The sequence below is a fragment of the Chrysemys picta genome, chromosome 20, assembly GCF_011386835.1.
Source record: "Chrysemys picta bellii isolate R12L10 chromosome 20, ASM1138683v2, whole genome shotgun sequence".
NCBI lineage: Eukaryota > Metazoa > Chordata > Testudines > Emydidae > Chrysemys > Chrysemys picta.
The window spans coordinates 15,931,582-15,949,512 of NC_088810.1; the positions used below are offsets into that span (position 1 = coordinate 15,931,582).

At 61.8% G+C, this 17,931-nt stretch overlaps 1 protein-coding gene across 3 annotated transcripts in view; it reads right to left on the reverse strand.

Annotated features, from left to right (window-relative positions):
* NECTIN4 (nectin cell adhesion molecule 4) overlaps nt 1–17,931 on the reverse strand; it is a 51,176-nt gene that overhangs the window by 4,735 nt on the left and 28,510 nt on the right. For 2 of the 3 annotated variants that reach the window (XM_065573690.1, XM_065573688.1), the window contains exons 2-8: nt 11,384–11,737; nt 9,238–9,528; nt 8,615–8,735; nt 6,177–6,328; nt 4,844–4,994; nt 1,595–1,673; nt 661–750 (exon numbers count right to left, since the gene is read on the reverse strand). In XM_065573690.1, the coding sequence (XP_065429762.1) occupies nt 661–750; nt 1,595–1,673; nt 4,844–4,994; nt 6,177–6,328; nt 8,615–8,735; nt 9,238–9,528; nt 11,384–11,737 (1,238 nt within the window). The remainder of the gene's footprint in view (nt 1–660; nt 751–1,594; nt 1,674–4,843; nt 4,995–6,176; nt 6,329–8,614; nt 8,736–9,237; nt 9,529–11,383; nt 11,738–17,931) is intronic. The other variant, XM_065573689.1, reaches the window with a different exon arrangement.

A 17,931-nucleotide genomic window follows, 5' to 3' on the forward strand; every position in this document is an offset into this window, starting at 1 on the left:
CTGTGTCCCCAATCGGAGGTGTGTGTGTGTGTGAGCCAGCGGGTGTGAAGCCATGTGTGAGGAGGGATGCGTGTGAGGGTGTCTGGGTGTGCGGAAGCGTGTCCACACGTGTGCCAGAGCAGGGAGCCCGTCTCCGCAGGCCCGTGGGGGCCGCGTGGCCCTGCTGTCACTGCCTGCAGCAGGCCGACCTTCTCCCGCCTGCTGGAAGTGCCAAGGGGCCTGTGGCTGGCGCAGCACCAGCCGATGGCAGAGGGCCACAGGTGTCCAGGCTGCTTGGCATCAGGCCGAGATATGATTCATGTCTCCCTGGCTGCACATGGGGCTTTGCACTAGGGACCACCTGCCCCCCAGCGTTGGCCAGGGGGAGCCACAGGGAGGTGCATCATGGGGGCCTGGACCATCGCTTTTCAAGGCAGCCTGGGCCCCCGTAGCTCAGGCCAAGCCACCGGCTGCAGGGGCTCCAAAGGGTGGGAGGGGTCCCCCTGGACACCAATCCCCGTCCAACTCCTGACCCCACAGGACTCTGCATGGGGCTCCCGCGGCCACCTCCCCAGGGGCTGCGACTCCGAGCTCCAAGGGAATCAGCACAGGACAGGAGCAACGGGAGCCACCCTGCAGGGCGAGCTGAGTGAGAGGGCCCCCCCCAGGGCCGCGCCTCACCATGACGGAGCAGATGCTGGTGCCGCGCAGGCTGTCCCCCCGCAGGCTTCCCTGCCGGCTGTCCCCCCGCAGGTGCAGGGTTTCCTCTGTCTGAAAAACAGAGAGAGAGGGAGGGTGACAAACGCCTGGTCCCGGCAGCCTCCCCCCCGCCAGGGCCAGCCAGGGCAGGGTGAAAGGGGCAGTTTGCCCCAGGCCCATGTTTGAGAGGGCCCCCGAGCCCGTGGCATTGGAATCAGTGGCGCTGCGGCACTGGGTGCCAGGGCACAAGGCTGCTCCTTGGCTCAGATCCATCGCGCTGCAGGGGCAGCCGAGCCAAAGCTGAGCGGCGCTGCGACCCCGCGTGCTGGGTCCCCATGCCCCACACATGGAGCCAGGCCCAGGCCTGCGGGATGGGTGAGTCACTGCTGCAGGGTCCTTGCGGGGCGGGCTCTGCCCCCAGCCCAGCACCCCCCGTCAGTGTCTCTGCACCCATGGCCAGGATTCTTCTATTGTCTGCAGGGTCCTTTTTGGGGAGTGGGGGGAGCTCGGTTTCAGATTTTGCCCTGGGCCCCCAATTACCTCTATAGGGCTGAGTAGCTGCCCCCAGTGATCTCCTATGGGGCCAGGCAGCTGCCCCCCAGTGACTCCCTATGGGTCCCAGGCAGCTGCTCCCCAGTGACTCCTACAGGCTCCGCGTAGCTGCCCCCAGTTACACTGCATGAGGCCTGGCCCCACATGGGGTTGGGTTGCCCCGTCTACCGTCCCCAAACCTCACTCGTCTTTCCACATGTTTCCTGCAGGGGGTGCTGGGTTCTTTACTGAGCCAGCTCCCCTGCAAATCGGATGGGGAGAAAATTCATCATAATAGTGTGGGTGTGAGTGTGGGGGCTGAATATCCCCGCCAGTGCCCCACTCCCTCCCCATTGGGCTCCGCCCACTCTCCCGGCCCCCTCACCTGGTTGCGGGTGCTGGCGCTGTGGCTGGAGTACAGGCGCCGGATGGAATTCTCCCTCGTTAGGGTCAGCTCCTCCTCACTGCCGGGTAGAGAGACACCAGGGTGAGCAGTGAGATCCGCATCCCGGTCAGCCCCGGGATCCCCGTGGCCTGGCTGAGTTGTGTGCTCTCATCAATCCCCATGGCTGGGCCTCCAAGGCTGACCTGCTCCCAGCCTCCTGTATCCTGGCTGGCAGAGGTTAGCGCAGTGATAAGGGAAGCTTGGGGCTCGATTCCCACCAAGAGCAGCCTGAGGCAGGATCCGGGTGCCAGAGTTTGGGTGGCTGCCCAGTCAGGGGCAAGGAGGGAGAGGAGACCATCTGCAGGGCCTGGATCAAGGTCTGTCTAAGCAGGGCCCAGGTCACAGTCAGTCAGCACCTTCTCCACCTCCAGGCAGGGCAGAGGGCTTGTACACCTCCAGGGGCTGAACCGACCAGGTAAAGCTGAGCGCTGGGTCGTCACTGGGGTGAAGGGCGGCATTTCAAACCGCACTAGGCCCAGTCGGGGGTCAGAACGACTCCCAGGTGACATCTGACGCGGATCATGGTGCTGGAAACGCAGCACAACCCTCGCAGGGAGCAGGCAGCTGTAGTTTTAATGTGACACCTCGACCTGCTGGCAGGGGTTAAAACTACAACTGCCTGGACCATGCTAGGACTTAGTCACGGGGGAGCACCGGGCTGGGATAGCAGGGGGCTGTGGGTCGGGATTGAGGGGCAGAGCTGGGGGGGGCGAGCCAGGGCTGGGATAGCAGGGGGCTGTGGGTTGGGATTGAGGGGCAGAGCTGTGGGGGGGGGGTACCCAGGGCTGGGATAGCAGGGGGCTGTGGGTTGGGATTGAGGGGCAGAGCTGTGGGGAGTGGGGACCCAGGGCTGGGATAGCAGGGGACTGTGGGTTGGGATTGAGGGGCAGAGCTGTGGTGGGACGAGACCCAGGGCTCGGATAGCAGGGGGCTGTGGGTTGGGATTGAGGGCCAGAGCTGTGGGGGGGATAGGGGACCCAGGGCTGGGATAGCAGGGGGCTGTGGGTCGGGACTGAGGGGCAGAGCTGTGGGAGGAACCCAGGGCTGGGATAGCAGGGGGCTGTGGGTCGGGATTGAGGGGCAGAGCTGTGGGGGGGACGGACCCAGGGCTGGGATAGCAGGGGACTGTGGGTTGGGATTGAGGGGCAGAGCTGTAGGGGGGACGAGACCCAGGGCTGGGATAGCAGGGGGCTGTGGGTTGGGATTGAGGGCCAGAGCTGTGGGAGGGATGGGGGACCCAGGGCTGGGATAGCAGGGGGCTGTGGGTCAGGACTGAGGGGCAGAGCTGTGGGAGGAACCCAGGGATGGGATAGCAGGAGGCTGTGGGTTGGGATTGAGGGGCATTGGCAGAGCTGTGGGGGGAGCGCAGGGCTGGGATAGCAGGGTGCTGTGGGTCAGGATTGAGGGGCAGAGCTGGGGGGGGGGACCCAGGGCTGGGATAGAAGGGGGCTGTGGGTTGGGATTGAGGGGCAGAGCTGTGGCGTGGGGGCGAGCCAGGGCTGGGATAGCAGGGGGCTATGGGTCAGGATAGAGGGGCAGAGCTGTGGGGGGGACCCAGGGCTGGGATAGCAGGGGGCTGTGGGTTGGGATTGAGGGGCAGAGCTGGGGGGGGCGAGCCAGGGCTGGGATAGCAGGGGGCTATGGGTCTGGATAGAGGGGCAGAGCTGGGTGGGGAGCCAGGGCTGGGATAGCAGGGGGCTATGGGTCAGGATAGAGGGGCAGAGCTGGGGGGGGGGGAGCCAGGGCTGGGATAGCAGGGGGCTGTGGGTCGGGACTGAGGGGCAGAGCTGTGGGAGGAACCCAGGGCTGGGATAGCAGGGGGCTGTGGGTTGGGATTGAGGGGCAGAGCTGTGGGGGGGGGGGAGCGCAGGGCTGGGATAGCAGGGGGCTGTGGGTTGGGATTGAGGGGCAGAGCTATGGGGGGGATGGGGGACCCAGGGCTGGGATAGCAGGGGGCTGTGGGTCGGGATTGAGGGGCAGAGCTGTGGAGGGGGGGCACCCAGGGCTGGGATAGCAGGGGGCTGTGGTTTGGGATTGAGGGGCAGAGCTGTGGAGGGGGGGCACCCAGGGCTGGGATAGCAGGGGGCTGTGGGTCGGGATTGAGGGGCAGAGCTGGAGGGGGGGAGCGCAGGGCTGGGACAGCAGGGGGCTGTGGGTCGGGATTAAGGGGCAGAGCTGGAGGGGGGGGCGCAGGGCTGGGATAGTAGGGGGCTGTGGGTTGGGATTGAGGGGCAGAGCTGTGCGGGGAAGGGGGACCCAGGGCTGGGATAGCAGGGGGCTGTGGGTAGGGATTGTGGGGCAGAGCTGTCGGGGGGCGGACCCAGGGCTGGGATAGCAGGGGGCTGTGGGTAAGGATTGAGGGGCAGAGCTGTGGGGGGGGAGTGCAGGGCTGGGATAGCAGGGGGCTGTGGGTCGGGATTGAGGGGCAGAGCTGGAGGGGGGAGCGCAGGGCTGGGATAGCAGGGGGCTGTGGGTCGGGATTGAGGGGCAGAGCTGGAGGGGGGAGCGCAGGGCTGGGATAGCAGGGGGCTGTGGGTTGGGATTGAGGGGCAGAGCTGTGGGGGGGGACCCAGGGCTGGGATAGTAGGGGCTATGGGTTAGGATAGAGGGGTAGAGCATGGGGGGGGGACCCAGGGCTGGGATAGCAGGGGGCTGTGGGTAAGGATTGAGGGGCAGAGCTGTGGGGGGGGACCCAGGGCTGGGATAGTAGGGGCTATGGGTTAGGATAGAGGGGTAGAGCATGGGGGGGGGGACCCCGGGCTGGGATAGCAGGGGGCTATGGGTCAGGATAGAGGGGAATCGGCAGAGCTTGTGGGGCGGGGGGCGAAGCTTGCCCAGCTGCTCTCTGCAGCAGACCCAGCTGTAGCCAGCACCATCTGTCCCACGCTGCCCACCGGGGCTCCCATCCGGTTCTTTGCAGCTGCTCGCCCAGCCCAGCTCTGGAGCCGGGTCCCCAGGCCTGAGGCTCACCACACAGCGAGCAACGGTGACTAAGCTTCACACTGGGGCAGGCTCCCTGCTGCAATGATTTCTGCAGGGGCCCAGCTCTTCTCTACGTGGGCCCTGTGGATCCCGTCAATGGAACCTCTGGAGGCGAGGCAGAGGGGCCAGGCGAGGGGGGTTGGTGTATCTCCGGGGCGGGGGTGGGGGCGTATGTGCCAGGGAGCCACCCCTCGCTCCGTCTCTTACTATTTCTCGGAGATGCGCCTGGTTTTCCGTCGGTGGTAGAGGGTCATGAACACGACGACCAGGACCAGCAGGCAGAGCAGCACGGCCGCGATGACGCCCACCACCACCACCGAGGCCGAGACCACGTTCACCTTCTGCAGCTCGCTCTCTGCTGGGGGGAACAGACAGGGAGAGGCTGAGACGGCAGCCTGGGGGGCACGGCACAGCCAGTGTCTGAGCAACAAGGGTGGGCCTGCAGGAACCCGGACTCCAGGGCTAAAGGGGCATCAGACTAGACAGACAGATAGGTACTTTGGATGGACAGATGGATGGACAGACAGATGAATGGATGGAGAGATAGATGGATGGACGGATGGATGAATCAACAGATGGATGGATGGATGGATGAGTGGACAGATGGATGGATGGATGGATTGATGGACAGATGGATGGATGGATGAGTGGACAGATGGACGGATGGATGAGTGGACAGATGGACAGATGGGTGGATGGATGAGTGGACAGATGGACGGATGGGTGGATGGATGGATGAGTGGACAGATGGATGGATGGATGGATGGGCGGATGGATGAGTGGACAGATGGACGGATGGGTGGATGGATGGATGGGCGGATGGATGAGTGGACAGATGGATGGATGGGTGGATGGATGGGTTGGTGGACAGATGGACAGCTGATGTTTAGTTATCAGCCCCAGCTCGTGCTAGCTCTGAAGATCCAATCTGCTTCTGTAAGGCTAAGGATTCCCTACCCTGCTCCCTGCAGCACAGCGCCCCCTAGCAGCACTCAGGGGTTCAGCACGCAGAGCGCTCCCTGCTGTATCACCATCCCTGCCTCGTGCGGCGCTGGGCTCTCCAAGGAGGGCTCCCTGCACAGGTGCTGACCCAGGCAAGTCCTGACGCTCTGCCGGACTCCGGAGCCCCCTGACACTGAGCAGCACTGGGCCCTAAAGCAATTGCAGGGCAGAGGGGACGAGACGGGCAGATTCCCCCAGGAGAGCTCAGACCCTGGTGAGGGGAAGGTGCCCGAACCCAATGGGGCTGGATTTGGACCCACATGCAGAGGGCCCAGGACGAGCCCAGGGCCAGCACTCTGACTGCACCAGCAATGGGTGGGCAGGGTAACCCACAGCCCCCACTCCAGCTGCTGGCTCCAGGATGGGACTGAGAGCGCCCCCATGTGCTGACACTGGGCATCACAGGCGGGGAGCTGGAGAGCCCCAGGGAGTGTCTGCATCCAGCAGCCCTATTCTACCCATCAGAGCCAAGCCCCCTCTATCACCTTAACAACCCCACCACAAGGGGCGCTGCCACCCTGCCTGCCCCAGACTCTACCTTTTATGCTGATGCTGGCCCGAACCTCCTTGGCCGCAAACCTGTTGGCGACCTGGCAGATGTAGACGCCTGTGTCGTCGGGGGTGAGGGGTCTCTGGAAGAGGAGGGTGGCCCCCTTGACCTTCACTCCTTCGGGCATGGGGCCGTTGAGCCTGGGGAGCAGAGGGGCAGAGTCAGTGGGGGGAGCTAAGGGGGGAGGGCAAGGGGTTGAACAGGCAGGGAGCAGCGATCCCATCCGCTTTAACCAGGGTCTGTGCAGCAGCTGTTCCCAGCTGCCATCCCTGCCCTAGAGCAGGGGTCTGCGCTGGGGGGGGAGGGGGTTCCAATGGAAGGAGGTGAGTCTATGAGTCTATGAGGTGCTAACAGGGGCTCTATGGGACAGGCTGAAAGCCCCTGGAATAGAGAGAGAGACAGAGACACACAGACACAGTAAGACACATGGACGGACACGAGAGAGCCCCCCAGATAACTTCTCGTGCCCCAACCCCCCAGCCCTGTGCCCCATGGCTCTCCCTGCAGCCCTGTGGCCTCCGGTTGCCTCCCGGGCCGACGTGCCTGGACGGGCGGCTGTGGTGGGTGGGGCGAGCCGGGACACCGTGAACAATAGGTGCTGAAATCAAAGGGCTCCCTGCCTTTTCCCACGGTTCCTGTGCGGCTGATCAGTGCCGGGGCCTGCCCAGACACAACCCGAAACGCCACGCTGCTCCTTGCGTCACCACACTGGGACTGCGTCGGCATGACCCGGGCCACCGGTTCCATCCCACACGCCAACACACAGACACACACGCATGTGAACAGAGGGACATGTGGACATACGCACATAACACGAACCCCTGCGCAAACGCGCACACATAAATGCCCCCACACATGCACACGTACACAGACAGACCCCCAAACACAAATTCATCTCTCCAAACCCATCTACACAATGTATAGCGTCAATGCACACAGACACACATGCCTATCCAGGCACCCACCCTCTAATTTGCACACACACGGGCACAAACACACACACACGAGGCAGACACATGAGCACAAATACAAAAACACGTCCGCACGCAGCCACACAACCTGGCTTTCGAAGTTCAGCGTGGGGAGAAAGCTCCAACCATTGGTTATGTAGCACACCCAGTGCAGTAACACCCGGAGGCTGACCCAGGCCAGCGTCCCATGGTGCCAGGAGCTGGCACATACCCTCCTTTTAATTGCAGCTGTGGCACTGTGCACAGGCCCTCCTTGCCAGCCTCTAGGCATCCCAGTCAAAGGCCCTCTCCTCGCAAGGCCTGGCCAGAGCTCCCCGAGGGAGCCAACTAGCACCACGTTCCCCCATGCTGCCCCTTTGCCTCTCCTCCCTGCGGGTGCATGTGGCCCCAGGCTGCCTCCAGCGACCTACCCTACGGCATGTCCCAGCCAGTCCCTGCCGCCCCAAGGGCTCCCAAGACAACAGAGATGGCTGGGCAATGACTCAAGTGTTTATGGAGGACAGCGCTTCCCTTTGAATGGCTCCGTGGGAGCTGTGCACTCCAGCCTCCTGGATTCCCAGCCTCTGGGATCACGAGCGTTGTTGGCTGGGAATGCAGCCGCAGGTCTGGGACCGGGCTAATGGGCACCCAGCCTTGACTGGCAGGAAGAAGACGGAGGTGAAATAGATTTTGTGGGCTGGAGTGGGAGGGCACTGCTCAGGGGAAGCTCGCAGCCTTGCAGTCCCAGCTGCCGGAGGCTTGCCCATGTGAAATCACAGGCAGCATCTGGCAAACCTCAAACAACTCAGCTGGGACTGACCGGCTGACATGCAGAATATGCCACCCCACTAGAGATTGTGAAGAGCATGTTAGACAAACCCCTGTCAGGGATGGTCTCAGATCATGCTTAATCCTGCCACAAGTGTGGGGGACTGGACTAGATGACCTCTCGAGGTCCCTTCCAGTCCTACGATTCTACGTCACCAACTCGCTGGCTTTGAGGTAGCCATGAACGAAGCCAGGCCTATGGCTTGGCCAGGGAGGGCAGCCATCGACTGGCTCGTTGACCCAGAACACAGCCCTTCTCGGAGCGCCGATCCTCAGCGTGAGCCGGTTGTCATCGGGATTCGAACTCGGGACCTCCAGAACTAAAACACCAGCTGCTGCTGGAGTAACTCCACTAACTGGTAGCTGTAGTAGGCTCTCCTGTGGGTCACACCAGCTCCTCATGCCCATATTCCGGCTGGAGGCGGGTGGGGAGTGGGCACCCCCTTGGAGTCTGCAACCATGGCAAACTCCCCTATGACCGGCCGACCCCCTGAGGCTGGGCGGCGAGTCCAAACCTTGGGGTGCTTCTCAGACCTGAGCCCCCCCCACCCTCCAGCATCAGCCCCCGACAGAGGCACAGGCCAGCCCTGCCCCGGGAGCTGCGCTGGGACGGGGAGCCTTGCCCGCAAGAGGTGGGCTCACACTTACCGGGTCCAGTTGTAGGTGGGTGGGGGGTTGCCCTCACCAAGGCACTTCAGCGAGACGCCCTCCTTGCCCGCCTGCCAGTCCTCCTCCTCCTCGTGCCCTCGCACTGAGGCGTCCGAGAGATCTGGGCAGGGGAGGGCAACAACCGTGAGAGGGGAGAGAGAGAAACGCCCACCTGGGCCCTCCCTTCACCCCCCTGCCTGCGCCCTTCCCATTGCTGACCCCACGCCCACCTTGGTCTGTGCAAACGTGTCCCCCATCCCAAGCCCCTCAACTAACCCCCTGGGGCCCCATGTGATCTGGGGTTCCCCTTCAGCCCCCCACCCCAGGGTATATGCCCTCCACTCGGATGGCAGCTCCCCTTGGGTGTCTCTGCTCCTCCCCCGCTCCATAGCACCCCCCAGTGGGTCTCTGCCCCCCCATGACAACCCCCAGGGGGTCTTCGTCCTACCCCATGCCAGCCCCCTAGGGGGCCACTACCTCCGTGGCAGGCCCCTAAGGGTCTCTGCCCCACCCCCATGGCACCTCCTGGATGGGATCTCTGCCCCCCACGGCAGCTTCGCTGTGGGTCTCTGCTCTTCCCCATGGCAGCCCCCCAGGGCTGTGTCCCCCGAGGTGGGACATACAGGCGACATTCAGCACATGGGTGATCCTCTTCTCGTGCGGCAGCCCCGGGTGGCTGACGACGCAGGTGAGCGTCTTGCCGTTCATGCTGCGCCCGGGCACCAGGAAGAACTCGCTGGTGACGGAGGCCGAGCGGGGGTGCAAGGACTGGCGGGTGCTGTTGGTGCCATGCACCTGCGTCTCCCAGGTCACGGTGGGCATGGGGTTGCCCTCGGCTGTGCAGGAGGCGGCCAGCGTCCTCCCCTGCCCTTCCTCCAGCCGGGGGCCGGGGTTCAGGGATGGCAGCGGGGGCACTGCAGGGAGAATGTAGAGCGGTGACGGGGGTGTAAAAGGCAGCATCCCCCGGGACCCCACGCAGTCTGGAATTTGCACACACACCCCGCCAGGTTCCCACGCAGCCCGACTACTGCCCACCCCCCACCCCCTGGGCCCCACACAGCCCGGCTACTGCCCACACCCAACCCCTTGGGTCCCATGCAGCCCGGCTACTGCCCTGCCCCCCTCCCCCCCGAGCCCCATGCAGCCCGGCTACTGCCCCCCGGGCCCCATGCAGCCCGGCTACTGCCCTCCCCCAGCCTCACGCAGCCCGGCTACTGCCCCCGCCCCCCGGCCTCACACAGCCCAGCTACTGCCCCCTCCCCCCCCGGCCTCACACAGCCCAGCTACTGCCCCACCACGGGGTCCCACGCAGCCCAGCTACTCCCCCACCCCACCCCAGGGCCCCACGCAGCCCGGCATTTGCACACCCCCATGGGTGTTTGCACGCCCAGCTACTGCTCCCCTCCACAGTACCCTATGCAGCCCATCTACTGCCCCCCACCCCCATGGGGTCCCACACAGCCTGGCTACTTCCCCCTAACCCCACCGGCCCCCACACAGCCCAGTTACTGTCCTGGGATGAGGGGTTTGGAGATGCAGGAGGGGGCTCCGGGATAGGGCAGGGGTTTGGGGGGCGGGAGAGTGAGGGCTCCAGCTGGGGGTGCAGGCTCTGGGATGGGACTGGGGATGAGGGATTTGGGGTACAGGAGGGGGCTCCAGGCAGGGCAGGGGGTTGTGGTGCAGGGGAGTGAGGGCTTCAGCTGGGGGTGTGGGCTCTGGGGTGGGGCCGGGGATGAGGGGGTTGGGGTGTGGGAGGGGACTCCGAGCTGGGGCAGGGGGTTGGGGGCCAGGGAGGGAGAGGCTCCGGCTGGGGGTGGGGCCAGGAATGAGGGGTCTGGGGTGTGAGGTCCCGGCAGCGCTTACCGCAGCTCCGAGGAAGTGGCCACCAGGTCCCTGTGGCCTCTATGCACGTGGGCGACCAGGCGGCTCTGTGCGGTGCATGCTGCCTTTGCGCCCGTAGGCACCACCCTCACGCAGCTCCCATTGATCATGGTTCCTAGCCAATGGGAGCTGTGGAGCCGGTACTGGGGCGGGGGCAGCGCGTGGACCTCCGAGTGCCTGGCTGCCCAGTGCCCCAGCGCCTAGGGGCCGCAGGGACCTGGCAGCCGCTTCTGGAAGCCAGGCAGAGCTACAGCAGACAAAGAGCCTGCCTTAGCCCCGGGCCCCCGCTGTGCTGCCAATCGCACTTTAAACGGCCCAGTCGGCAGTGCCAACCAGAGCTGCCAGGATCCCTTTTCCACCGGGCATTCCAGTTGAAAACTGGATGCCTGGCAACCTTAGGCCCCCACCACGGAATCCCATGCAGGCCCAACTCCTGTCTCAGGGTGCCCTGCACAGGCCCTGCTCCTGCCCTGTGGGGGCCACTCGGGGCCTGGCTCCTGCCCCCCAAGGGACTCGCACTCCAGGGGGCCCTGAACAGGCTCAGCTCCTCCCCTAAAGGGCCCCACGCAGACACCCCACCCACCCCTCCAAGGCCACCCCTGCATACCCAGCTCCCCCTACACTCACTGTATAGCCCCCACGCCTTCGGGGTCCCTCAGCCCCGATACAGGCCTGGTCCAGAGACCAAGCGTTCAGGTCCCCTGCAGGCTGGGGCTCGGGGTTCCTCCCATCCCAGTGGCCGGGGCACCCCCGCATACCCCCGATCTCTGCAGTGGCCTAGCCGACTGGAGCGGGGAAGGCAGCTCTGCCCACAGCTGGCCCAGCAGAGCCAAAGGCACCTGTAGGGCAGAGCCAGGCAGCCCCGGTGCCCCGTGCCCAGACCCTCACCCAGCACGCTGAGCGTCATGCTGTCCTGGAAGTTGCCCGAGGGGAAGGTGATGAGGCGGCATTCGTAGGCGCCCTCGTCGGCCTGCACGGCGTTCTTCAGCACGATGGCGCCGTCCTCCAGCGGCCCCGGTGCCCGCCGCAGCACCCGCCCCGCGTAGGGCTCCTGGACGTGCTCCCCGTACTCCAAGTTCAGCACCGCCACCTCCACGTTCTGCCCGTCGGCTCCCTGCTTCAGCCACGTCACCTGCACCACCTTCTCGCCCTCCTGCGCCCGATAGCGGCACGGCAGCACCACGTCCTGGCCCAGCACCACGGTGACGCTGCGCTCCATCTCCAGCACCCCCGCCAGGGACCCTGCGGGCACAAGAAGGGGAAGGGTTAACCCACGGCCCCCAGGGAGGGAAGACACCCCCCCCTCCAGCCACGCAGAGCAGACTGGGGCTGTGCCAGGATCCATGAAGGTGAAATTCTCTCTTTGCCCACAGAAGAGCACGGGCAAGCTCCCCCCCCACACACACACACAAGCCCCCAGTCTACCCAACCTGGGGGGATGGGGACCCTCTGGGCTCAGCCCGTGCTAGACCAAACTGGGCCAGGGGGTCCTACTCCACAGAACAGGATCCCAAGCCTCTATGGGATCAGAAGGTGTGGAGCTTGCAGGATGGCAGTGGCACTGTGAGTAGCAGGCCCCTGGGAGGAGAAGGCAGACACTAGCTCCCCTTCCTGGCCACAGAGACAGTGGGGGACCTCCTGGGACATTCCCCCGTACTGGGAACAAAGCTCTCTCAGGCAGGCACGGACGGGACAGATAGTGCAGTAGACTAGGAGTCAGGACCCTGGGGTCTAATCCTGGAACTGCTACTGATTGGGTCCGGGACCTTGGGTAAGTCACATCACCCCCCGCTGCCTCAGTTTCCCCTTCTGTGTCACATGGATGACTCGGCCTTGCCTCCCAGCACCCTTGCGAGGGCTGAATTCCTGCTCTGAGCCCGTCAGGACTAGAACCCAGGGGTCCTGACCCATACCTGTGCTGTGCCCACGAGGCACTCCGTGCTCTTCAGCCCCCCAGCGCCACTAGCCCCTCGACATTATGCAAACACGCCCCACTGAGCAGCTGTTTTGCCAACAACAGTACACGGGCGTCCTCGCTGTTCCCTGGCACTGGGCTGAGTCGTGGCAGCTATGTGGTGGGTCCCAGTGTGGGTGGAAACGTTTCCATAGGACCCAGGACGGTCCCTCTTCATCCAGGAATCATTGCACCGATTCCTCCAGCCTGGCATCCCCCAGCATCCCGTTGTGATCAGTGTCTGGGACAGGCCCAGGGCAGTGGGGGACTTTTTACCATTTTCTGAAGTGCCAGCTGGAGGCAGGGTAGTTGCCTCCATGCACCAACCGGCCAGTCGGATCAAAGCTGCATTCCTATAACGTGCCCTAAGGCCACGTAGTCAGACAGCCACCCAACTGGGAACGCTACTTGGGCCCCTCCTCTAACCACAGGACCTCCCTCCCTCCCAGAGCTGGGAACAGAACCCAGGAGTCCTGAGGCCCAGTCCTGGTGCACTAACCATACTAGACCCCTGCAGCCATCTCAGAAGAGACCAATGGGCCATTCAGCCCCCTATCCTTAGTTCAAATTTGCTTGACCTCCCCGCATCTGTCTGTATCCAGCTGTTGCCTCTTGTTTTACACTCAGATTGTCAGCTCTTGGGGCAAGGGCAGTCTCTGTCCTGTATTTGTACAGCACCTAGCGCAACGTGGGCCTGGCCTGTGACTAGGGCGCCCAGGTGCTACTGTAATACACCTAATAAATAACATACAGCGCCTGCACTCTGGGGTCTGGTCCATGGCTGGGGCTATGGTAAGGCAAACAATAAATAAATAATAAAGAATGACAAACAACCCTCAGTCCTTCCTGACCCCGAGCTGGCATCAGCCCCCGCCCTGAAGCATGGGTTGGATAGTTCATGTGACCCTGCATCCTTGCCGACAAGTCTGAGCGAATCGGCTCCTGCGAGGAAGGCGCTGACTGCATTGCCGACGGGCCGGCCCACAGCGCACACCTCTGCGGATCGCTGCCTCGCGCAGGGGAAGGGCGTGCTGCGCTCAGACCTGGCCTCTCTCCAGCCGGAGCCACCAGCTGAGGAATGCTGCTCCCTCTGGGGAAGCGGACGGGCCAGTGAGTCCAGATAAACCGGCCTGCTCAGATACCAGGGGCCATGCAGCAGCTTGTGCAGATTCCACTCCCTTCCTCTCCCCACATCCTCCCCTTCGCCCCAACTCGAGGAGGGGCCTGCGCGGCGGGCTCAGAGCTGGCTGAAGGCAGGGAGAGCCCTGCCCCGCTGGAGGGGGCTCAGGCACTCCCCACCTCCTTGGTGGCTCCCCTGGGAATTTCGGAATGGGGCTCGGTGCATTTCCCCTGGTTCCCCAGGCACCAGCATTGCTGCCTCTTAGGCTAAGGGCTCTCAGGCGGATACCCCAGCCCGTCCGATTTCACAGCCACCTGCACTGGAGTCCTGCCCACCCCCACCATTCCCAGCTGAGCAACTGACACATACAGAAAGGGACAAGTCCCATAGCTGAGCCAGTAGCCTGGGAGTGCAGGGCCAGAGGAGTTAAGAGCCCAGCGTTCCCCACTTGGCCCTATGGCTGCTCGTGGGAGCTCTCTCCAGGCCAATGGGCCCCCAGGGAGCGGAGAAGTTGCTTTGTTACATTTAGAAGCCATTGAAAATAACTGATGGGAGATCCCACCTACTGGGAGTCAGGGGCCAAGTCCCTGGCTGGGCTAAATTCAGCATTCCTAGCGCGATGCTCGTTGACACCAGTCGGAGTCTGGCGCCCTGGCATCTGGATTTACCCATTGAACAGCAGGGATTCTCCATGCAATCCTGGAAAACATGCCGCTCTAGAAAGATCCAGTCCACCAGCATGGGTTCTAGATCTGCCCATTTGAATGCCAGGGGTTCTAGATTTAGAACAGCGCACGAGCCTTTGGGGTTCCAAGATCCATTTTCCTTTGGAAAAACCTGCACTCTTAGCTGCTGCTGCTTTTATATTAATTATCATTGTTATTAGTACACAGTAAAAAGCAACAGAGGGTCCTGTGGCACCTTTGAGACTAACAGAAGTACTGGGAGCATAAGCTTTCGTGGGTAAGAACCTCACTTCTTCAGATGGCTACCCCTCTGAGATTAGTACACAGTGCTGACTTCCACTGAATTGGAAACTGGTGGGTTCCAAATCAGTTTTGATCAAGTGAAAAATGGCTACAGAAAACTTAAACCAAACTTTTTTTTTCTCTTCTAAGTACAGATTTGGTGAAACCCCAAAGGCCCATGGACCCTCCCACCACAACTCGGAAAGGCACCGTCATAGGAATGGGTCAGTCTGACTCCCCTCGTCGCTAGCAGATGGTGGCATTCTCAGGTTGTAATTGTTATTCGACGCGTCCCTGTACGTTCTCAGTGTGGAGATGGGTCACATGAATCTGATGATCACAGATTTTGAAGCCAAGGGAATGTTAGATCCTCTCGCCTGACCGCCTGTAGCTCACAGGCCAGTAAATTCCAGTTCCCCCTGTACTGAGCCCAGTAACTTGACATCCGCTCGGCATCTGAAAACATCACAAGATGGAGAATCCACCACTTCTCTTGGGAGTTTGTTCCACTGGTCAATCACTCTCAACCTCAGACACGTGCCTTGATTTTTAATGGAATTTGCCTGCCTTTAACTTCCAGCCATTCGTCCTTGTTCGGCCTTTCTCCACTAATGAGCCCGTTAGTACCCAGGATTTTCTCCCAGGCTGTTACACCATGATCAAGTCACAGGGTGTGTAAATCAAATACACAGTTTGCGCTGTATGAATTAGTTACATACATCGTCCAATCAGCTAACAGCAACGAGGCCGTGTGACTTAATGTAACTAGCCGACAGCACAAATTGCAGATCTCACCATGGAATATAAAAGGGATCCCCATTGGATACCATGCGACATTCGCTTTCAGGAATTCTGTGAGCGCAGGTGCTAAAAACGCGCTGCAGGCGAAGATTCGCACTGCCAGCCCTGGGGCCCGGGAACGGCCCCAGTTGGGGAGCGTGGAGGGGTCCCACTTGCACCGCTGGATCAAAGGAAAGAGCGTTCTTGGGAGCCAACCGTGTGGGGTGAAACTGCAAATCTCCAAGTTGGAGGCTTTGGAACTGTGGCTACCAATATTCTGCACAGCCTGGAGCTTCCCCTGGGAGACCTTACCCCGTCCTGGGGCTTGAGCATGGGGCAGCTGCTAGGGTGAAGCCCTGACCCCAGTGGCACAATTCCCATTCAGTCTGATGGGCCAGGGGTTTGCCCCTAGCGGTGCCTTAGGGAGACGCCCTCCCTGGAGTCACTGGCCAGTGAAATTCACTCCTGGGCAGAGGGCGCTGCAGACCCTGAGGGGTTGGACTGAAGCCAGACTGGGGCCCAGCCAAGCCTTGCATTACAAAAGACCATCTGCAACATAGCCAGGGCCTCCAACTGGCAGGTAACAGAGCCTAGGTAGCTACTACACTCGCTGGCAGCCCAGCTCCCCCATCAGTGCTGGCAGGAGACAAAGAGCGAAATGTCCAGCGGAAGTTCCCATGGTCAGGCAGTGCCCAGGCCCGGTGCCCCCTGCCCAGCTGGGACCAGTGCCCAGTATGTAAGAGGGAGGTGGGGAGCTCATTGCCCACATCCCCCTCCTTGGCTTGCTGTCCCTGCGCTGCCCTGCCCGTCTGAACTCTTACCAAGGGACCAACTCAGCTGTATAGGTCCCCGCTCTCGCTGTGCCCGGGGGTGTCGCCTGCGTCCGTGGGTACGTCCATCCCCACGTGAAGGTGTGATGGAAGCAGGGGGTAGCAGCGGTAGTGTAGACGCAGCAGTACGGGCTTCAGCGCCGGCTAGCTCCCGGGGGCGTGGCCTGGGGCGGCTAACCGGCTACACGGCTGCTCTTACGCCAGCTAGATTACAGTTCACATTTATCCGACAATTCAGTATTTGGCCATTGCTTATCCATGCAGCGAATCACCCCTCCGGACATTGTACTTATCACAGCATTTACTCAATGGATGCTAAGCATATGTAGTCTCTGCTCATGAGAGACTGTTTCCGTATGCTCATTTTAGCATGAAGCTTGTAGGTTGGTTTATAAGTGATCAGTGATAAATGTAGTAAGAAAACCAAAACAGAACAGATTCAGTGTATTTTTAAACAAAGCTGGTAGGGGAACCACTGGAGGTACTAAAGTCTAAGCCTGGAACTCTGTGCAGGATTTCCCAAACACTTCTATAGCACAACATAAATAAGAAAGCTCACCCACAAAAAGACATATGGGGCTGAGAGCGAGTTGTGTCAGTCACCACTCATCTGCTACCTCCCTCCTTGGCACTTGCAGCGTAGATGTATTCTGTCTGCGTGTTTCTGCGCATGCCCGTGTGTGCCTCCTGGTACGTAGCACCCGGCTTTCTCGTGCCAGCTGAGTGTGTGCATGAGAGAGCGCATGTGGGCATGCCTCTATGTCCCGTATGGACCCTGTACCTGAATATATACACAGGGTCGTACTTAGGGTGACCAGATGTTCCAATTTTATAGGGACAGTCCCAATTTTGGGGTCTTTTTCTTATATAGGCTCCTATTACCCCCCACCCCCGTCCCAATTTTTCACATATCCTGGCTGGTCACCCTAGTCGTACTCAGGGCAGCTCGCCCCTCCCACCACCCGCACCGCCAGGGCCACGCTGCTGTTTTCAGTGGGAATTACCCCTCCGGCCGCAGTACAGACATACCCTGTGTGTCTTGTGTTTCTGTGTGCGTCTGTGTCTGTGTGCATCCATGTCTCCGCATGTGGGTGTCCGTGTCCATGTTTGTGTGTCCATCCATGTCCATATGTCTGTGTGTGTCCATGTCCGTGTGTGCACACATGTCCACATCTGTTTATGTCCATCCATGTCCATGTGTCCTTGTCTCTGGGTATATGTGTCCATGTGCATGTGCAATCCCCCATCACACGCTGCAATCTGCCACATCCCACCCAATCACACGCTGCAATCCCCCCATCAGGCGCTGCAACCCCCCACATCCCACCCAATCACACGCTGCAATCTCCCCATCACACACTGCAACCCCCCATGTCCCACCCATTCACGCTGCAATCCCCCATCACACGCTGCAAACCCCCACGTCCCACCCAATCACACGCTGCAATCCCCCCATCACACACTGCAAACCCCCACGTCCCACCCAATCACACGCTGCAATCCCACCATCACACGTTGCAATCCCCCACATCCCTCCCAATCACACGCTGCAATCCCGCCATCACACGCTGCAATCCCCAACATCCCTCCCAATCACACGCTGCAATCCCCCCATCACACACTGCAAACCCCCACGTCCCACCCAATCACACGCTGCAATCCCACCATCACACGTTGCAATCCCCCACATCCCTCCCAATCACACGCTGCAATCCCCCCATCACACACTGCAAACCCCCACGTCCCACCCAATCACACGCTGCAATCCCCCACGTCCCACCCAA